General features: G+C 41.5%; 2 protein-coding genes across 4 annotated transcripts in view; one reads left to right on the forward strand and one right to left on the reverse strand.

Moving 5' to 3' along the window:
- Window positions 1-17: 17 nt before the first annotated feature.
- On the reverse strand, window positions 18-7,980 carry COX17 (cytochrome c oxidase copper chaperone COX17). Its single transcript, XM_022561125.3, has 3 exons — window positions 7,339-7,980; window positions 5,097-5,185; window positions 18-152 (listed from the first exon to the last, which is right to left on the reverse strand). The coding sequence occupies exons 1-2, from the start codon at window positions 7,443-7,445 to the stop codon at window positions 5,101-5,103; spliced, it is 192 nt and encodes a 63-aa protein (XP_022416833.1). The 5' UTR covers window positions 7,446-7,980; the 3' UTR covers window positions 18-152; window positions 5,097-5,100.
- An 8,970-nt stretch (window positions 7,981-16,950) lies between these two features.
- Window positions 16,951-19,207, forward strand: part of CFAP91 (cilia and flagella associated protein 91) — a 149,864-nt gene continuing 147,607 nt past the window's right edge. Inside the window, exons 1-2 of one of the 3 annotated variants that reach the window (XM_030760826.2) lie at window positions 17,262-17,373; window positions 17,664-17,808. Coding sequence is in view for 1 of the 3 variants with exons in the window: in XM_022561242.3 (XP_022416950.1) it covers window positions 17,250-17,373 (124 nt within the window). In the remaining 2 variants the exon portion in view is untranslated. Of the gene's footprint in view, window positions 17,374-17,393; window positions 17,809-19,207 lie in introns of those variants that run through there. The other 2 variants (XM_022561242.3, XM_089910577.1) reach the window with 2 other exon arrangements.

Below are 19,207 nucleotides of genomic sequence, written 5' to 3' on the forward strand. Positions count from 1 at the left end.
GAAACACACCTGAAGACTTTTGACCAGGGATATTCTCTTTTTTTTTAATAAGTTATAAATACTTTTAAATTTATCAGTGTTCATCAAAGAGCTCCCAAAGTTATTAAATCTTCTTCATTTTTCAGGAATTATTAATTCCCAGAGCAGACCACCTGCAGAAAAAGATGTATTTTAGAAAGTCAGGTTTCAAGCATCATGTCAGACCTATGGAGTCAGGGAATTAAAGATGCTAGAAATGAATGCCTCAGCTGAGGACTATTAACTAACTGCCATAATTATTCTAAACCAGTCATGAAACAAAAGATCCACATTTTAAAATTCTAGTTCTGTTTAAATAAAAACATCACAGAAACTGTTCAATCCATTACAAGGTTTAACCTTTGAAGTCTTTGTTGAAGTAAAAACTATACATTTATTTATTTTCTCAAAAACATCTTCCACAAAAGACTAAGGGAGTTTACTTTTGCAGATACTAAAGAGAAGAGACCTGTAGCCTCCTCCGTTCTGACTCAAGTGTTTGCCAAAGATCCATGAAGTGGAAGGCAGAAGGTCAGCTCTGTACACAGGCATCTCCTGTGGAAAGTTACTCAATCCCAAGGGCAAAGTAAGGGTAACATTTCTGAAATGAATTTGGAAAGATCAAAAAGGGAGAGCAGCAGAGGATGGGGTTGCTGGTGTACCAGGCTTCTCTCCAGACAGCTGGCAGCCACGCCACCCCCACCCCCATCCCCATCCCCCATCCCAGAAGACAGGAACAATGCTATAAAGGTAACTGAGTAATTTGGGCTAGCCAACTCTTCAAGTCTAATTCAAGCGCTTCCCTCACCTAGCTATTCCCTGCATTTGGTTTAGAAAAGAAGATAAGCCTTAACAACAATATAAATATATAAACTCTCTCTTTTCTAAGGCTCAAAGGAAGAATACACTTAAAGATAAGCAAAAATGAAGCCACTCAACATTTCAAGAGATAGCAGTCTATATAGCATTGCTACCGGCTACTATACATCAGGAGGGGCTACCCACTGAAAGCCTCTGGGTACAAAGTCCTTGACAGAAGAGACCCTGTGTCTTCTCATCTTGGCATTTTCTAGAGTTTTAAACAATAGATATCTACTGAATGAATAAATGTTCAAATAGCAGAAATGACCCTTTTTCTTGACTCTCAAGATCATATTTTCATACATCATCAGTTGTCTCTGTGTGCGTTTTGTGTGTGTGAACTGTTAAGTTCTGTTAAGCTTAATAAATACTGAGTATCACCACCAGTCAGTGCCGGTCCTTTAATTTCTTTCAATGATTTTAGCCCCCGAGCCAGATTCTCTAGGTTCCTCCTGGCTCCTAAAGGCAGAAAGATACCAGCTGCCATTTCCTCTTTACATTTCTAAGCAGGTTTTAGGTTCCTCTAGTTTCTCTTTCAGTAAAAGAAGCAGTCAAAAGATAGAAGTGACTAGAATCACCACCATCACACCCTGTTATTCCTTATGAGTAGTTTTCAAGTCTCTGCCTTTGCTGCTATTAAATCTTTAGACAATTTATATTTATTTATACCATCCCTACTACATCTTCAGCTTAAGCCAGTGGTTCTTAAAGAGGGGGACACTTGAAAATTATCTAGGAGCTTCTGAGTCAACCGGTACAGTTCAGGGCTCAGGCTTGTGACTTTTGGAAAACATTCCTCGGGTGATTATAAAGGTACACTTGCTTTCATACTAAGTCCAATTTACTGGATTCAAGGTACAATTAAGATCTATCTTATTTAGAAAATAACATTAAAATCTACAAAGGTTTTTGAATTAAGGAAGTTTCATGATCATTACTGGGAAGATCTAAGATTGCAAAATATTTTTCCTTTGAAGCTATCCTCGGAAAAATGTGGTCTAATAGTCTAAGAGGTACCAATTTAGTTAAGTTTATCTTATAACAGTGCAGACAGTAGCACTGGATTTTACCCTACAGTCACTGACCTGGTTTCTGAGTTATATACACCTATGCATTTCAACAACAGGTCTTTGTAATTAGCATTCAAAATAAAGTTTTAGGATTGAAGTTCAAGACTATGTGTAATCCTAAAAATGAATATGTTGGAATAAAATCTCATTAAGTGCAAGGAGTGAAGTATAAAGTGCTTGAGATTTGGAGAGTAAAAAAGACCTAGATTCTAGTTTGAATGCCACCACCTATCCACTCTTAACTTGAGAAAGTCTTTTTTTGACTTCACTGTCCTTCCATTTCCCCATGGGGGCCAGGGAAATAGGACACCTGGGACCAATGTAGATCCAAACACATGTTCTTCCTCCAAAAGTAGTATTATGCTGAAAATTTTTAAATGATTATTTTCAATTCTTGGAAAGGCCCTATGTGGATTCAGATTCTTCTTTTTGTAACCAGGATTCAAAAATAATCAGGACATATATTAAACAGACCTCAGTAGAATGTCTGCTATCCATGACTCCCAAGATATGGCTTCTGTTCTGGTTTCTCTTTGACAGTTTACAAAGCCTATTCACACATATATCACTTAATCATCATAATGACTCTAATGAAGTAGTTTGGTCATGTGCTGTTCTCTCTCCTTTACACACGAGAAAACTAAGGTTCAGAAAGTTAAGGACTTGCCCAAGATCGTACAATCAGTTAAACATCAGGTCTTCTAAGTCCAAAGCTCTTGCATTTTCTTTTATACACAAATGAAGTACACAGGAATCACTCTTACTCTCTGTCCCAATAACATAGAAAACCATGATATCTTCTGGTCCTCGTGAATATATGCTAGTTATAGCAATAATTGTATCACCTGTGAGGTCCACATGAAGTCCAAGAGACTTCTGATGCTCCTAAAAATTAGCATTTTTAAAAATCACCCTTTTTGTCAAGGCAGGCTTAACCCTAAGCAACAGCTAACAAAACTGACTAGGAAGAAAGTTAGATTAGGAACAAGGAAATCATGTACAAATGTTGAGATTTCATGTCTTTGAAATAATCAATAGTTAAACTTTTTAAGAACAGCTCCCCACAACCATATTTACTTATTTTACAAAATGATTCACCATGGGATTTCTTTAAATAACCATCTAATCTTAAAGGCACTTAAGTATATCTTGTATACACAGATATCATACCATGTGTAAAATCACAAAATATATTATGGTTCTCTTTTTATAAATGAAAAAAGTGAAATCCAGACAGGATTAATGTCTTGATGAATATAGATGTAGCTAAAGTGAAACACATGCTAAGCTAGAGAACAGGAGAAGCAAAGTTAAGCCTCAGGACTTCCAGCCTAGACTGTTTTCCACTACACAGTGATACTTCTTATCAGCTGGGGCCAGGTTCCTTATCCCTCCTTTTTCACAGCTCAGTGAGGAAGACTGGCCACATGTAAGATTCCAAAGAGGCAGGAAAGAGGTGAAAGGGAAAGAAGCCAGGCTCTCTATTACTCCTACATTGGTATGTAGCTTTCGCATTATCTCTCAGCTATTATTAAGTTATAAGTGGTGGTGTGGTGTGGATCTTACAGGGGAGTAAGAGCACCAAGCAGAGGGAGCCTCTGGAGACAGAGGTTCCAGTTCTGACCCTGCCTATAAGAAGTCACTTCAGAGCTTCCCTGGTGGCGCAGTGGTTGAGAGTCTGCCTGCCGATGCAGGGGACACGGGTTCGTGCCCCGGTCCGGGAAGGTCCCACATGCTGCGGAGCGGCTGGGCCCGTGAGCCATGGCCGCTGAGCCTGCGCGTCCAGAGCCTGTGCTCCGCAACGGGAGAGGCCACAACAGTGAGAGGCCCACGTACCGCAAAAAAAAAAAAGTCACTTCATATCTATAGGCCTTAGTTTCCTCATTTATTGATTTAACACTCCTCTATTGAGCACCTACTATGTGCCAGGCACTGTTACTGGTCCTGGAGGTATGCCAGTGAGTAAACAGAAAATTTCTGTCTCAGAACTTACATTCTAATTGAAGTAAAGCAATTCGGATGATAAATAAATACAAAATATGCAGGCAATGGTGTAGCCTAGCCACTAGCCATATGTGGCTATTAAAATAAAAAAACAAACATACAAAAAATTCAGTTCCTCAGCTTTACTAGCCACATTTCAAGGGCTCCACAGCCACATATGGCTAGTGGCTACCATATTGTAGAGTGCAGGCACAGAACGTTTCATTATCACAGAAAGTTCTACTGGACAGTGCCAGGATAGAGTGGGGATAGATGGGGAACGGATGCTATTTTAGATGGAATGTTGAGGGAAAGCCTCTCCAATTAAGAGGCTTGAAAACAGATCTGAAAAGAGATCTGAAGTGAGGGAGAAAACAGATCTGAAAAGAGATCTGAAATGAGGGAATAAGTCAAGTTGCTATCTGAAGGAAGAGGTTCCAAACAAAAGGAGATAATTTATTTGTGGTATTGTATACACATCACTTAAGGTCCCTTTCAGCATTAAAATTTGAATTCAAAGTTCTTCAAACAATGGTCTGAGGTTTTAGTTTTATTAAATAAAGCATGGTACAAAAGAAACTGCAACAATTCCATTTCTGTTTTGCAGAAAGCAATGCTTCCATGTGCTGCCTACTCCGTATTTAAAAACACTTCCTAAAAACTCACAAGATTAGAAACAAAAAATAGAGAACATTTCCCTTTTAAGTCAGACAACTGAATATTTTGAACTTCCTAAGCCGTGATTCCTCTGTCTCTAACATAACTCTAAAGGCTTTTGCCAAGCCCTTTCTTGAAAGCTTAATTCTCCCCTTCCCAAATCCACCAAACACCTCTAATTTTTTTTTTTTTCGTCTGCACCATGCATCATGCAGGATCCCTACCAACCAGAGATCAAACCCAGGTCCCCTGCAGTGGAAGCGTGGAGTCTTAACCACCAGACAGCCATGGAAGTCCCATCCCTCTCAATTTATTAGCATCATTTATTCCATACACTAGAAACTGAGACGTTATCTTTCCAGTGATACTTAGGCATGTTAGGTTAACCAGGTGAACTACCTTTCAGACAGAATGCTGTCCAATGATCACTAAATCTGTAAAGCAATACACAAATTTGAAGCAATCAGCCTATGTATTACCTTCCCAGTAAGAGAGTAGCATGCTCACCATTTCATATCTTAAATCCCAGGGCTTTCATGCATTCCTTGTGGGCCTCAATTAGGGGTCCACAGTTCTCTTCTCCTTTCTCAATGATGCTATAAAACAAAATGTACTTGTTATCTAACAAAGTAGGCACTAAGCACATTAGTGGTAAATAAGCATGCAAGACAGTGATGGGGAGTGAGGCCAAACACGGATCTCACTGAATACAACTGGAGTTTTAAAAAATGCTATTATATCAAATGGCTTTGTTTTATTGGCTCCTGTGATACCTCCTTGCCCATGAAAATATCCCACAGATAACTAGTTTTGGGGGGGGGAAGGAGGAATCTGATTAGAAGAAATAATTATGCATATTAAATATTGCCTCTAGACAATATCCAAGGAATAATACCGCTCTATAATGAAATAAACTGAATAAAAAGTTAATGTTAAATGGACAGAAAGAAGAGCTTAATTTTTTGCCTATCCCAGAGGAATTAAATTTTGATTCTGCTCTACATTCAAATACACCTAAGTAAATCTACTTCTAACCACAAGACACCCAAACACAAAGAGCAAAAAATATTTGGCTGCCAAGAGCAGCCTGATGAGCCCCACTCATGATGATCAAAGAACTTTTTACTTATAAAATTCACAAAGGAAAGACTAGGACCACACAGCTTTATTTCTAAGGGCCTGAAAATGTAATTTTAGCACAGAATCAAGTTAAGCCAAATTCAACTACAAAAAAAAAAATGACTCCTGACTCTAGATATTTCGAGAGAAGCCATAGTGGTCAGAGATAATTGATGCAGAAGTAATTTAAAGAAAGGTAGGTTCTCCTTCCTTCTAAATCCTACATATCCTTCAATAACTTTAAGGGCTGTCTGCTTGGGATAGCAAGCTCCTTATGAAACTAATAGCTAGCCCTCCCTGATAGTTTACTGAATGCTGTAAATACTGTGCTAGGCACTTGATGTGGCTTATAGCACAGTAATCCTGGAGGCAGATCTTTTATTAGGCCCATTTTACAGATATGAGGCAGATATGTTAAAAAATTTGCTCAAGGTCACAAAGCTGGTTTGGTGGACCAGAATTCAAACCCTGACACTGGATCCCAGACTCTTAATCATGATACAATAATATCTGAAGGTTCAATAAGTACTTAAAGTGTGTAAGTATTGTTACCGATCATAGTAGTCTTTCAATTCTCCCTTTACAGTATTATTTGCAAAGTACTGAGTATTAATAAAAAGCACTGAGCTACTACAACTTTATTCCCCCTCTATGCCACTTATGATCTCTTTACTTTCTATGTGAGGACAAAAAGGGGTTGGAGGAAGAGGTGTACATTCACATTAACTGAAGATTTCTTCTGAGATTTGTTCCACAATAGAGGCTGTATACCAGCGGTCCCAAACCTTTTTGGCACCAGGGACCAGTTTTGTGGAAGACAATTTTTCCACAGGGTCGGGGGAGGGGGAGATAGGTGTTAGTTCAAGCTGTAATGTGAGTGATAGGGGAATGATTCAGGCTGTAATGAGAGCAATGGGGAGCCGGGGAGCGGCAGATGAAGCTTCCCTCGCAGCTCATGGCCCGTAGCTCATGGCTCGCTGTGCAGCCCGGTTGGGGGCCCTTGCTGTATACAATAGCTGTATACAATAAGAACAAACAAAACCTTTTGCGGGTTGATGGTACTGTAGATGTACTATTCTCAACACTGTAATGTCATCTATGTCATAGCCTGGTTGATTTTTAAATCATCTAAAAGGGGTGGGGTTAAGGGGATCTTCCCTACTGTTAAGAAACGTACCCTGTCCTGTGTCCTACTATGTCTAAATTTTGGGAGAAATTAACAGAAAACTTACTCTTTGATACTGCCAAACCTGGTACAGCAATCATTAACTTTAATGCTCCATTAACTTTAAGCTCCTTTAAATCAAGCAGCATCTTTACCCGTTTCTACGTCTTCGGACCTAAGGCAGTGCTTGACCTATAACAGATGCTGAGAAACCCTTTGCAGTAAAGAATGAACGGACGAAGCGAGCCCGGGTCAATCCGATCTCTCTCCAATCCCCTCATGTTTCCCCAGCCTGAGCTATAGGCTCAGTCTACAGACAGCTGACTGCGAACCCTACAGGGCTCTACAACCCGCAAGGGCGCCGCACGACAAAGCGAGGGCCACGACCAGCTCCACGCGGCGCAGAGGCGCCCGAACGCAGCGCGCGGAGCCTGCCGGCCGCCCCCTCCCTGACTGCGCACTGACCACGCATCGCGCGCCTTCTTGGTCTCCGGGCAGGCGCAGCAGGGCTTCAGAGGCTTCTTCTCCTGCGACTCAGATGGGGCAGGGCTTGCGGCCGCCAGACCCGGCATTTTTCGCGCCAAAAGCAGCAACTAGTACAGACTCCCAAAACTCTTCAGCCTCCGCAAACGCCGCCGATTAGCCCGCAATCACTTCCGGCAGTCGCTGTGAAAAGAACAGGAAGTCCTACCTCCCTCTGACAATTGGGGGTGAGGGGAAGGAGAAGGGATTAAAAGGGAAAAAAAGGCGCGTGCGCAGAAGAGGCAAAATAAAGCCATTAACGCGAGAGCACCTCTTCGGCGCAGGCGCAGAGAGGTGAGATGAAAGTGCTGAGAGTTTGTAAATCGACTTGGGGAGGACCCACAAAGGATGAAAGTAGTAAGGCTACTCAGAGATATCTCAACCCTACACCCACCACGAATGTCGAAAACCGAAGCCCGAGAAGGTGAAATGACTTGTCCAAGCCAAACAAGAGAAACCACTAGCGAAAGCCAGTTCTTCTTGAATATCAGATTAGTTTCCAGTATTTTATGCTCAGCATTGTCTGCCTTTTTATTGTCCTCTCCACCCCCCTTCAATTTGAACAATCCAATTCACAAGTTTTGAAGAAAAAAAAAATTCCTCTGCTACTCATACCTCACCCCACACGCTTTAAATCCTCAGCTAGTTGGTATTCATAGCTCCCTCTCCAACTGATTTGATTTCAGTATGAATCGTCCAGTCACAAGGCAAATATACCAGTTAGAAAAATGCTTTTTCCTCGTCATTTCTCAAATTCAGTTAACACCTATCTACCTAAGTAGATAAGTAAACTGGTGCCTACGTTATTTGCAATATAATGCCCATAACCATTGCGTTTTTTTCTGCAGAGAATTGTTGGAGAAAGAATGAACTTATTTTTTAAAGCAGGACTTCCAGGCGTTCGTAAAATAGCTGCCTAGGGATAGAAGTTTTGGGTAATAAAACTTTCAGTATCACCTAACCGAGGTTTGTTTCTGTATTTCAGAGATTTAGCTCAGGGAATCCTGAGGTGTGTCTGTGAACTGGTGCCGCATAGGAGTAATTTCTATGTGTGTATTTTCGAAGATACTAAGACCATCCCCATTTCGTCATCTAAAAACTACTAATTAGCATGATTTTTACTTCATTCTGCACTGATATGTTTAATAATACAACATCCTGCCCTTAACATTCTCCTGAAGTCACCCTTATCCACTATTCTTTCAACTAGCTGTTCACTTATCTTGCTACTCAGAGTGCTTCTTGAACTGGCAACGTCGATACCGCTTGGAAATGTAGTATACTATAAACACAGTTCAACAAATCAATGGGGAAAAGAAAATAAACTGGAAAAAATTAAATTCCGCATCTAGATGTGAAAGGACAAACTAAGAAATTAATAGAAGATAGTAGAGGAGATTATACCAAAGGGTGCGGAACAACCTGTTAGACGACATTTCAAAAGAACAAATTGTAAGTAAAAAAACTGATGAAGTTAATTACATGAAAATAAAGGTTTGAGGATTTACAAAGGACATGCTAAATTATTTAAACTGTTACCCATACCTGCCCCTAAGAGCTAAAGGATCCTTACCTTGATTTATCTCTTTGCTTATTTCAAAGCACCTGGCATTTGTCAAAGATGTTTTACAGCTGTGCTTCCAGAAACGTGCAGTGGTCAACCAACCTGAACCGGCTCTGACTTCACCACAGAAATGTTTCTGCGCAGGTGAAACCTGGCAGTGTCCAAAAGTTACCTTTGCTTCATTACTATGCTAAAATCTCCACCCAGGGGGGAAACTTGCACTTTGCTAGGCACAATCCATGCCGTGTGCAAAGAAGTGTGGAAGACTGCACGTGCCCCAGTTGCCCCTGAAAATCTCCTCCCATTTCCTAGAGCCTTGATTATGTCCCTGCCTCCTAACCACTTAAAATTCCTTTACTCCCCTCCCCTGGGGGAGAAGGTATATTTAGAGCACAAGCTCTCCACCATTCCTTGATCAATGAATAAAGTTTCTGCTCTGCTATGCCAAACCCGGGTTCATTTGATTGGCGTTTGCAACTCCAGGCAAAGGACTGAGGGGTCACCGACCTGTTGGGGATCTGTAACAAAATAAGGAGGCCATTAGACTGATGTGGCGCTAATGCCATGGCGACCTACATAAGCAAACAAAAATTTAAGCCTATAAATGCCTCAAGGTTAAGAAATCAAAATGCTAAAGGCAACCAGTCACAAGCAGCTAACTAGGCTTTAAGCTGTAGCCAGTCAATAATTTCCTTACTTTTCTTCCACCTTTTTTCTATAAAAGCCTCTCCCAGAGCTCCTGTTGGTGAAGCTTTCCTAACCACTTCTGGTTTGGCGCTTCCTGATTGGAATCAATTTTTCCTCAATTAAACTCTTAAAAATTTTAATATGCCTCAGTGTCTTTTAACAGACACTGTAGACAAAGTTAACAAATAGATGACGAACTGGTAAAAGATATTTGAAATATCTAAATCCAACATGGGATTAATGTCTAGAATACTTATGGAACTTAGTAACAATAAGAGAACAGCAACCTCAATAGAAAAATGGAGAAGAGATATGAACAGACAATATATAGAAGGAAAAATACTCAAGCAAATTTTTTTGTTTGTTTCTCTGCCTATTTAACACAGGAGAGTATGTAGAAGAGAAAATCCAAGGTCAGCACTCACAAAAAGGGCTGTTCCAAGAGTACTAATCATAAAAATGGAAAATAAAACAACAATGAGGTATCACTTTACACCCATTAGACTGAAATTAGATTAGTACTTGGATAATGCCAAGTACTGATGAGTATGCAGGAATCCTTGGGAATGGAGACTGGTCCTGCCATTTTGGAAGGCAGTTAGGCAGTATCCAGTTAATTTAAGAATAGGTGCATATCCTATGACTCAGCAGTTCTATTCCTGGATCTATATTCCAAAGAACTTCCCAGCAAGTCCTTAAGGGAACATGTTATGGGGATCATTGTCACAGCATATTTATGTAGCAGGGAACTGGAGGCAATCTGGGCATTCATCGCTGGGGAGGTAGATAGGGAAATGTGGAGTACAGGGTCCAAACTAGAAGAAATTGACAACATACCCACATAGTAAAATGCACACATTTTAAAAATAGCATGGGTAGTGGAAAAAAGTCAGAAAGAGAATAGATACATAGCCCAGTACTATTTGCATATATTTAAAGAAGGTGTGCAAAAACAAAAATACGTGTATGAACACGTGTGTGAAATGATTTGCTTATTTAAACAGAATGGTTGCCTATAAGGAGAGGCAAGTGGGGGCAGAGAATAAAGATAAATGCAACTAAAGTACCCTTGCAGGGACCAATGATGATCATGTGTCATGCACAGAGGACAATTAAGTCCTGCACCTGAAGACCAAGGACAACTATGCTGGTTGCATCCTGCTCTATGCAGTTTTGAAAACACTGCTTTATGGGGTAGAAATGGAATTTAATTATTTTAATGTCCTCTTTCACTACACTTTTAGGTGGTGTGGAACAAAGAGACTACACGTTGAGGTGGTGTGGAAAATTTTATTCTAAGGGTTAAGCCACTTCCTTGATTCTAAGTAAAAACAATCATTTTGTCATAAAGAGGTATTGTGACTTTCTAGAAGATGTGTGGTCATCTTGTCATACTCATTTTGGGCCCCCAACAGTAGTTAGCACATGAGACACAGCATAACTGCTTTTTACTCAGACAAATTATTCCCCCAAAGCTTTATTTTGCCCTGTTGCTGCCAAGAATCTAGAAGCACTTTTTTCCTCAGAAAGATCTCCCTTAAATAAGCAGAGAAACAAACAAAAACAAATACAAAAGAAAATGTTTTGGACTGATTTTCCCTTTTAGTACTGTCCAGTAACTCATATTGGCACTAATAATTCTTTTTTTCATCACTTTAAAAAATATTTATTTATTTTGGCTGTGCTGGCTCTTGGCTGCAGCGTGTGGGATCTTTGTTGCAGCATGCAGAATCTTCAGTTGCGGCATGCATGCAGGATCTAGTTCCCCAACCAGGGATCGAACCCGGGCCCCCTGCGTTGGGAGCGTGGAGTCTTACCCACTGGACCACCAGGGAAGTCCCTGGCACTGATAATTCTTCACAGAGAACCCAGATTTTTTAGAATGTGCTCACTTAGAATGAATAATCAGTTGAAATGACAACATAATCTTCAACTACAATACCTTCCATATATGTAGGACTGTTGAGTTTGTGAACCATCATTTAATCTTCACAGTAGTTGTGAAAACAAGCAGGGACCCTTTGGGACCCGCCCAGGTACAAAAGCCTTTCTAGATCCCTTGTTTCTTGTTTATGGGAAAAAGGCTTCAGCTTCCTAGACTTTCCCTGAGTCCCAAAGTACAGATTCAGATAGTTAGTGATTAGAACAATAGGGGCACAAGACTCCTAGTTCCTCCTAAAAGGATATACATAACAACCTGATACAGATCTGAGTCCCATTACAGGAACTAAGGCCCCCACCCAGGTGGAGGATGGTAACTTCAGCCTGAGCACAAGCACAGGGGACCCCAGTCTGGTTGGAACCAGAAGGCTGATGATTAAGATTCTTGAAACACCACCCTGTTACCTCACCACCAACCAATCTGAAGAGAGTCACACACCCTGTGGCTCTCCCCGCAAATTTGCCTTTAAAAACCTCTTCCCTGAAACCCATGGGGAAGTTCAGGTCTTTTGAGCATGAGCTGCTCATTCTCTTTGCTTGGCCCTTGTAATAAACATTTCTCTGCTCCAAACTCCAATGTTTCAGTTTGTTTGGCCTCACTGTGCATCTGGCACGTGAACTTGGGTTCAATAACAGTTGAATGTGTTATCTACATTTATAGCTGAGAATATTGAGGTTCATAGATGGACATGATTTGTTCAAGGTCACATAACTTGTGACAGTCCTGAGTCTCCACAACTTCTCCCTCTAAGGTCTATGGTCTATCTACTATCTCACTTAATTTGTCTAAATGAAAGGTGAATATTATTTTAAAATTAATCATTGTTCTGTATTTAATTGGGCAACTGAACTTCTGTGTCTACGAAATGAACAAGGAAGAAATGAGAAATATCCAAGACAGTTTATGGAGTTAAGAGAATTGATAAACTGTAGACACAGATTATAGACCCCAAAACTGAAACAGCCTTTCTGCAACTGAGAAAAGATTTTTCTTGCCCGTTGTCCTTCCCTGCTTCAGTGAAGACAGGATACTTGCAGTGAGCACACTCTGTGACTTTCTCAGGGTAAGCTAGTATTGGCAGGCCTTGCCCCACCCACACTTCCTTTAACTTGCTGTGTTCAAGATATAAACAAGCCCTTGTTTTCCTCCCTGAGCACTGTGGGTCTTAAACTCTTTTCAACAAGCACTTCTTTGGGACGTAATATTCTCCTGCCCTTGAATAAAAGACCAAAGGATACTCCTTTCCAAAGTGAAATAGTCATTTATATCCAGCTACTTAACTCTCCTCTTGTTTCAGAATGGTACAGCTAGCCCACACACACGGGTTATTTTTTCTTCTGCCTTTTAATTTATGAATAAGTAAATGTTCAGATCAATTATTGATCTTTACATTAACATCATGCTTTACTTTTCTTACCCAGCCTAAATGCCTTTAGACTTATGGGATGGCCTTAGTTAAAGAAAAAGGAGGAGTATAAAACATTGTAATTTAATGTTTCCCATTCTACCCCAGGAAAAAAATCTCAATAACTCACTTGCCCCAAGAAAAACACAGCAGTTTGAGAGACCTGTAATTAGAGATTAAATTTAGAGTAGGTAGCATGTGGAGACTCAATAATGAAAGATTGGATTCAACCTGCTGTTTACGGAGGCAACTCAGAGGTTAGTTTGTATCAAGTTCTCACTTCCAATTCCAATTTTAACCAGCAATACTTTACTTTTAAGCCTCTGGCACTCTTTGCTGTTGCTCTAATTGCTAAATTTGTAGGCAGCAAGAGTTGCAATGGTGACTGTAATGGACTTTTTCATAGTATAGTGAATCTGTTATTGTATGGTACTATGGGGACACATACCACAGTACCATAGCTACAGGTGGTACCAAGCAGGCATTCTGTGGATGGGATGACAGGCCTGGTGATGTAACAAGAAACAACTAAGGAAATACTTTCTAAAATCTCTCCATGATAAAGGTATTCTTAGCCATTTTTCATGCCTAACTAACCCCAGGTATGGAGACTTTATCAAGTAAGGGTGAATAGTTGAAGTTGGTAGAGAAGGAGTGCCACCATATGCTGAGAGAGAAGAATTACAAGGCTTGAATTCTCACTTGTCTAGTTAGTAGGTTCCGCAGAAACTCTGTGTAGTATTTACATTTCTGCCGCTGCAAAATATATGCTTTCCAATTGCCGCAGATAAATACGTGCTGTACATAAATTCTCTATAGCTTTTCAAGAACCCTGAAGTGTCTGAGATTTACCCTGTTTGCCTGCCACAGTTCCATGAATGCTGGTAGAAGCCAGCAAACTGCTGAGTCAGAGATGAAGGATCATTTATTACTTATAGCAGAAGCAACCAAGCATCAGAAGTTTTGCACCACTTCCCTGAGCCCCAATTCCCACAGGGTGATGTGAAGAAGGCCAGGTGACATCACAGATATTTCAACACAGAAAAGAAAAAAAACATCACAGATATTTCAACACAGGTGACATCACAGATATTTCAACACAGAAAAGGAAGCTTAGGAAATCCAAACCTTTAATAGTGGGCAGTAAGAAAGATTGCCCTTTGCTCAAAAGGAGACAGGATCTCCGACTTCTAAGGCTGTAAGCAAACCTGCCCCTTGCTCCAGAGATAGACATTATTTCTATTGTCCAAGGTTGTTTCCTACACAAAGGAAAGGGCAGACAGCTACCCCCTTACAAGACAAGCAGACACATGAGAGACCCATGGAGAACTGTCTCCCAAACCTGCAAAGTGTAACTTTGATTTTAACGAACCTGTATTATTGACTAGCACCCCTCTCCAACTTAATTTCATAAAGATTGCATATTAGTCATTTCTTGCTGCGCAACAGCATTTCCACAAACCTAGTGGTAATACACATTTATTTGTTATTATTGCACTTCTGTACTTAGGCATCTGGGAATGGCTTAAGTGGCTCCTCTGATTAGGGTCTCAAGACGCAATCAGGATTTTGGCTGAGGCTGTGGTCTCATCTGAAGTTCTACTGGGGAAAAACATGCTTTCAATCTCATTTAGGTTGTTGGCAGAATTCAGTTTCTTGAAGTTGTAGGACTGAAGGATTTGGTTTTTCACTTGCTGTGGTCAGAGGCCACCCTCATCTCCGAGAGGCTACCTGTAGTTCCTTGCCGCTTGGGGTTTCCAAACATGGCCACTTGCTTCCTTAAAGCCAGCAAGGGAGAAAGTGAGCAACTCCAGCAAAATGGAGTTAACTACAGTCTATGTAAAACAATCAACGTCATACATAAACCACTACATTTGACATATTCTATTGGTTAGTGTCTTCCATTATGCTTATCAAGGGGGCTGGCTGTTGGCTACTTCAGATAATTTATCTGATAGAGTGAGGAAAAGTCTTTCTAAGGAGGGGACATTCTAGCTAAGACTTCAGATGATGAGGAGTCAGCAGGGATAAGATGTGGGTAGGGGTGAAGAGCATTCTGGGAAGAAGGAACAGAAAGTAGGAAATGTAGCTATACCCGAAGACAGAAAAATATTATCATGCCATTATAACATTGTATTTTACATGTTTTTGAGTCTGTTTTCTCCATCATACAGTGAGCTGTACAAATTATCTTAGATCTTCAATACCTATTTCATAGTAGACAGTAAATTTATATTATAAATGGATGGATTTATTCACTTAAGACTCATTTTGTTAAGCTTTCAGATACCAGGTACTTCAGAGATACAAAATGACATGTAAAGGCCTGTGCCCTCAATGAACTCACAGGTGTGGAGAGCAAAGTTGCTAACAATTACTAATACAAGGTGGTCAATGCCATTGGTGCTCCTACAGCACTGGAAGAAAGAAAGAAGCCTTGGTCTATTGGGGTGATTTGGGAGACTACATAAAGGTGGCAAAATTAGCACTGAGTCTTGAAGAATACCTAAATTAGTTGAGGGGCATAAACAGGAAAAAGGCATTTTAGGCAAAGGAATCAGTTTGAGTGGCAAAATAATCTGGCTGGTTTGCAAAAAACCCAAGAAGTTCAGGAGTAGAGAAAATAAAACCAGGAGTATGTGTGGAAAGAGGGATAGCAGGCCAGGAGGCTCATTGAAGTGTCTGTGGATTATATCAAAAAGACAAAGACGCTAACTCTAACGTGCAACACTAGCCAAATGGGATAATTTGAGCATCATAAAGTATAATGATCATAATGGATTAAAAGAATCTGATATGTAAAAATGCATTCATTCATAATGGTACTAATCAAAGAAAATCTTATTGGTTAACATTTGAGGTTGCTAGGGCACCAACTCATTTCTGTGAAATTTGATAACTAAAATGAAAGAATCCAGCATTCATGCAGACTTTTCTCTATGATCCCTGTATTTCAGGATAACCAATGAGTTGGTGAGGGAAAGTTCTTTTTACAGAGGAATTCCAGGTAATAAAGAAAACTATTGAAGGTATCAGAAATTCACTGTTCTAGCATAAAAGACTTAAGAGATATCAAAATGCAATGTGAAGACTTTTTTCTTGGATCTTTTGATCAGAAAAAAACAACTATTGAATGACATCTTGGACTCAACCAGTGACATGTGAATACATACTGAATATTAGATACATAGGAATTATTAATTTTGTTAGATGCTGACAATGGCGATTAAATTAAAAATCCTTATCAGTTGGAGATGCAGATTAATTTAAGGGTAAAAGCAAAAAGGGGAGGTAGGCGACAGATGAAACTAGATTGGCAAAATGTTGATAATTGTTGAATCTTGGTGATGGCTAGTGAGGGTTCATTACTAAAAGTGGATTCACTTTTGCCTATGTTAAAAATTTTTCCATAATAGTTTTAAAAAGCAGAGCCAGTGCCTACTACACCACATCATCTTCAGCTGATTTAATGCCCAGGGCTCAGAAAAGGGTAGCAGAATGCGAATCAACAGTTACTAATTACCCAGCCCACCCCAAACGCTGATACCCACGGCCAGAGCTCAGTGTGCCAAAGGCTGACGTTCAGGAGCTTGGATTCCTCAGCTCGAACAAGCCCCGCGGAGAGGGGATGTCCGAAATGAAAGCCCCCAACTATTCTAGAAGGTGCTGAGATTTCCCAGGCATTTCCGAAAGAGGCTAACGGAGTGTAACTGGCCGATGGCTGCAGGATTTAAGCAGCAGCCTTTTCCCCAGCCTGCGGCCCCCTGGCCTCGGCCCTGGTGGGCGGCTAAATGCTCGTGGCTTGGTCACCGGAGTGAAGTGGAAAGCGAGGCCGTCCCTCTCCCTTCCCTCCTCCCCTCCCCAGGCCTGCCCTTCTTTCCTCCTTTCTTCCCCCTTCTTCCTCCACCCCTCACGCTCCTCTCCTCTGCGCACTTTCCGGACCTTCCGCTCCTGCGCCTCGCCCCACCCCTCCCTTGTCATCACTCGGCTCCTCCTCCCCCAGCCAGCCCCGCCCCTCCCTTCACGAGCCCCGCCCCGTACCGTCGCTCAGCCCCGCCTCTCCTGCTCCTCGCCCCGCCCCTTCCTTGTCGTCACTCGGCTCCTCCTCTCACACGCGAGTCCCGCCCCTCTCTTCTGGATTAGCTGTGTGTCCCCGCTCAGCCCTCGCTCCTTGCGGGGGTTACCATAGCTACGTTGCACACCGCATCTCGGTCTCCCTAGTCGGTTCTGGCTGGCCGCAGGGAAGAGCCGGCACCATGAGTCACGTAGTGACCATCGAAGAGCCCCAGGCCAAGCCGCAGGTGTCTCAAACCCGGTGCGGAGGGAGGTCGGGGGCCTGGGGCAAAGTCTCTGCCAATCGAACATATGATTTCCTATACGGTAAGGGCGGCTCCAGACCTCCCTCCTGAGTTGACGACTCCTGGGCCAGGTGGGCTTTGAGACGGTGGGACCTGGCCGGGGGCGCGGCGGACAAAAGACGAGCCACAGGACGGATCCTTTGCCCGCGGTCCTCTTCTGTTGGGTGGGGGCAGCTCCAAGCCCCCGAGGTGGTGGCGCTCTCGCGGGGGTGGGGAAGGTGTCTCGGAGACCACAGGTGCGCTCTGCATCTCAGAGCACTGAGCGGGAACACCTGACTCTTCTCCACCCTCTTTTTCTGATAATTTGCACAGCCTTAAGCAATCGTCCTGAATCCTGTTCCTGGCGTTCTGACTTGGAGATTCACTCAACACTCCCGCGTGCAAACTGCATAAAATGCCCAAAGAGAATGACCCTCCTGCTCCCATTCCCTGGGCAACTCCAAATTTGGCATTCTAGGTAAAGAAGGGCCAGTTTATCTCATCTTTGTTTTCAGGTTTCTCTTTTTTTTTTTGCGGTACGCGGGCCTCCCACTGCTGTGGCCTCTCCCGTTGAGGAGCACAGGCTCTGGACGCGCAGGCTCAGCGGCCACGGCTCACGGGCCCAGCCGCTCCGCGGCATGCGGGATCCCCCCGGACCGGGGCACGAACCCGCGCCCCCTGCATCGGCAGGCGGACCCCCCAACCACTGCGCCACCAGGGAAGCCCCAGGTTTCTCTTTTTATTTAAGCTTATTCTTATCCATCAAAGTGTTGCTTATAAACTAGGTCCACTAGGGCCTTTGGGCCAGTAAAAGCCCCAGTTTATTTTAATGACCTGATTGTTCATTTATGTTCTGTCTCTTCTACTGGACCATAAGTTCCCTGAGTTCTTTAAGTTCTTGTTCTATACATTTTTGTAGCCTTCTCAGCACTTATTCCAGTGCTGGTACATATGTTAGGTGCTATGTAATTTATTATGAATTATTGAATTGAATTTACTACTACAATAATTATAATCAGTAAAGCATGATTTTTTCCAGTTTTGCCCTGTCACCCTACTTTTAACCACGTGGTATCTCCTCTGGGAATCCCAGGGTCTCCTTTGGATGGGAATCTTTAGGGTAGCCATTTCCTGGTGTTGGGAATGTGTAATGATTGCTTACATTTGTATAGTACTTTACAGTTAACACCATTCTTTTATAAATCTTACCTCATTTATATACCATTTTGCATTTAACTTGACTTTAATCCTTTGTATCTCTCAAGTGCCTCACTCGAAGTGCCCACAATACTTTGTCACTTCCCTGAATCTACATTTGTTGATGGATTAGTAGCTACACTAATGCCCTGCTAATTCAAGTCTTTTAAATATGATATATTTTTCCCAGCTTCCAAAAATATTTTATAATACTTCCTGGGTTTATCAAGAGCTCTTTCCTCCTTTCTTTCCCCCCAGAATCTGCAGTTTATTATAGTTTTCCCAAAAAGTAATCATCATATTTTCGGGTTTGAAACACTTCCTCATCGTCACCATTACTTGGTTGTGACAACTTCCTGTGCTTCTTAGAATTATTTTTACAATATGGGTAAATTGGCTGAGGGGCTCTTTCATGATTTCCATGGAAAAATTTCCCCCATTAAATTCATGGGCTTTTGATAACATTAGGCCTGGGAGCTGAAAGGATTGGTGTTCGAATCAACTGCCAATCAATAAGTTGCCAACTTTTTTATTTTTTAATAAATTTTTTTGAAGTATGGTTGATTTACAATACTGTGTTAGTTTCAGGTATACAGCAAAGTAATTCAGTTATTTATATATATAGTTCAGATTATTTTCCATTGTAGGTTATTATATTTAATTTACAGTAAATCCTTGTT

This window comes from Delphinapterus leucas, chromosome 4 (genome assembly GCF_059928025.1).
Source record: "Delphinapterus leucas isolate spDelLeu-1000000601 "Yukka" chromosome 4, BTC_Dleu_Yukka2, whole genome shotgun sequence".
NCBI classification, from domain to species: Eukaryota; Metazoa; Chordata; class Mammalia; order Artiodactyla; family Monodontidae; genus Delphinapterus; species Delphinapterus leucas.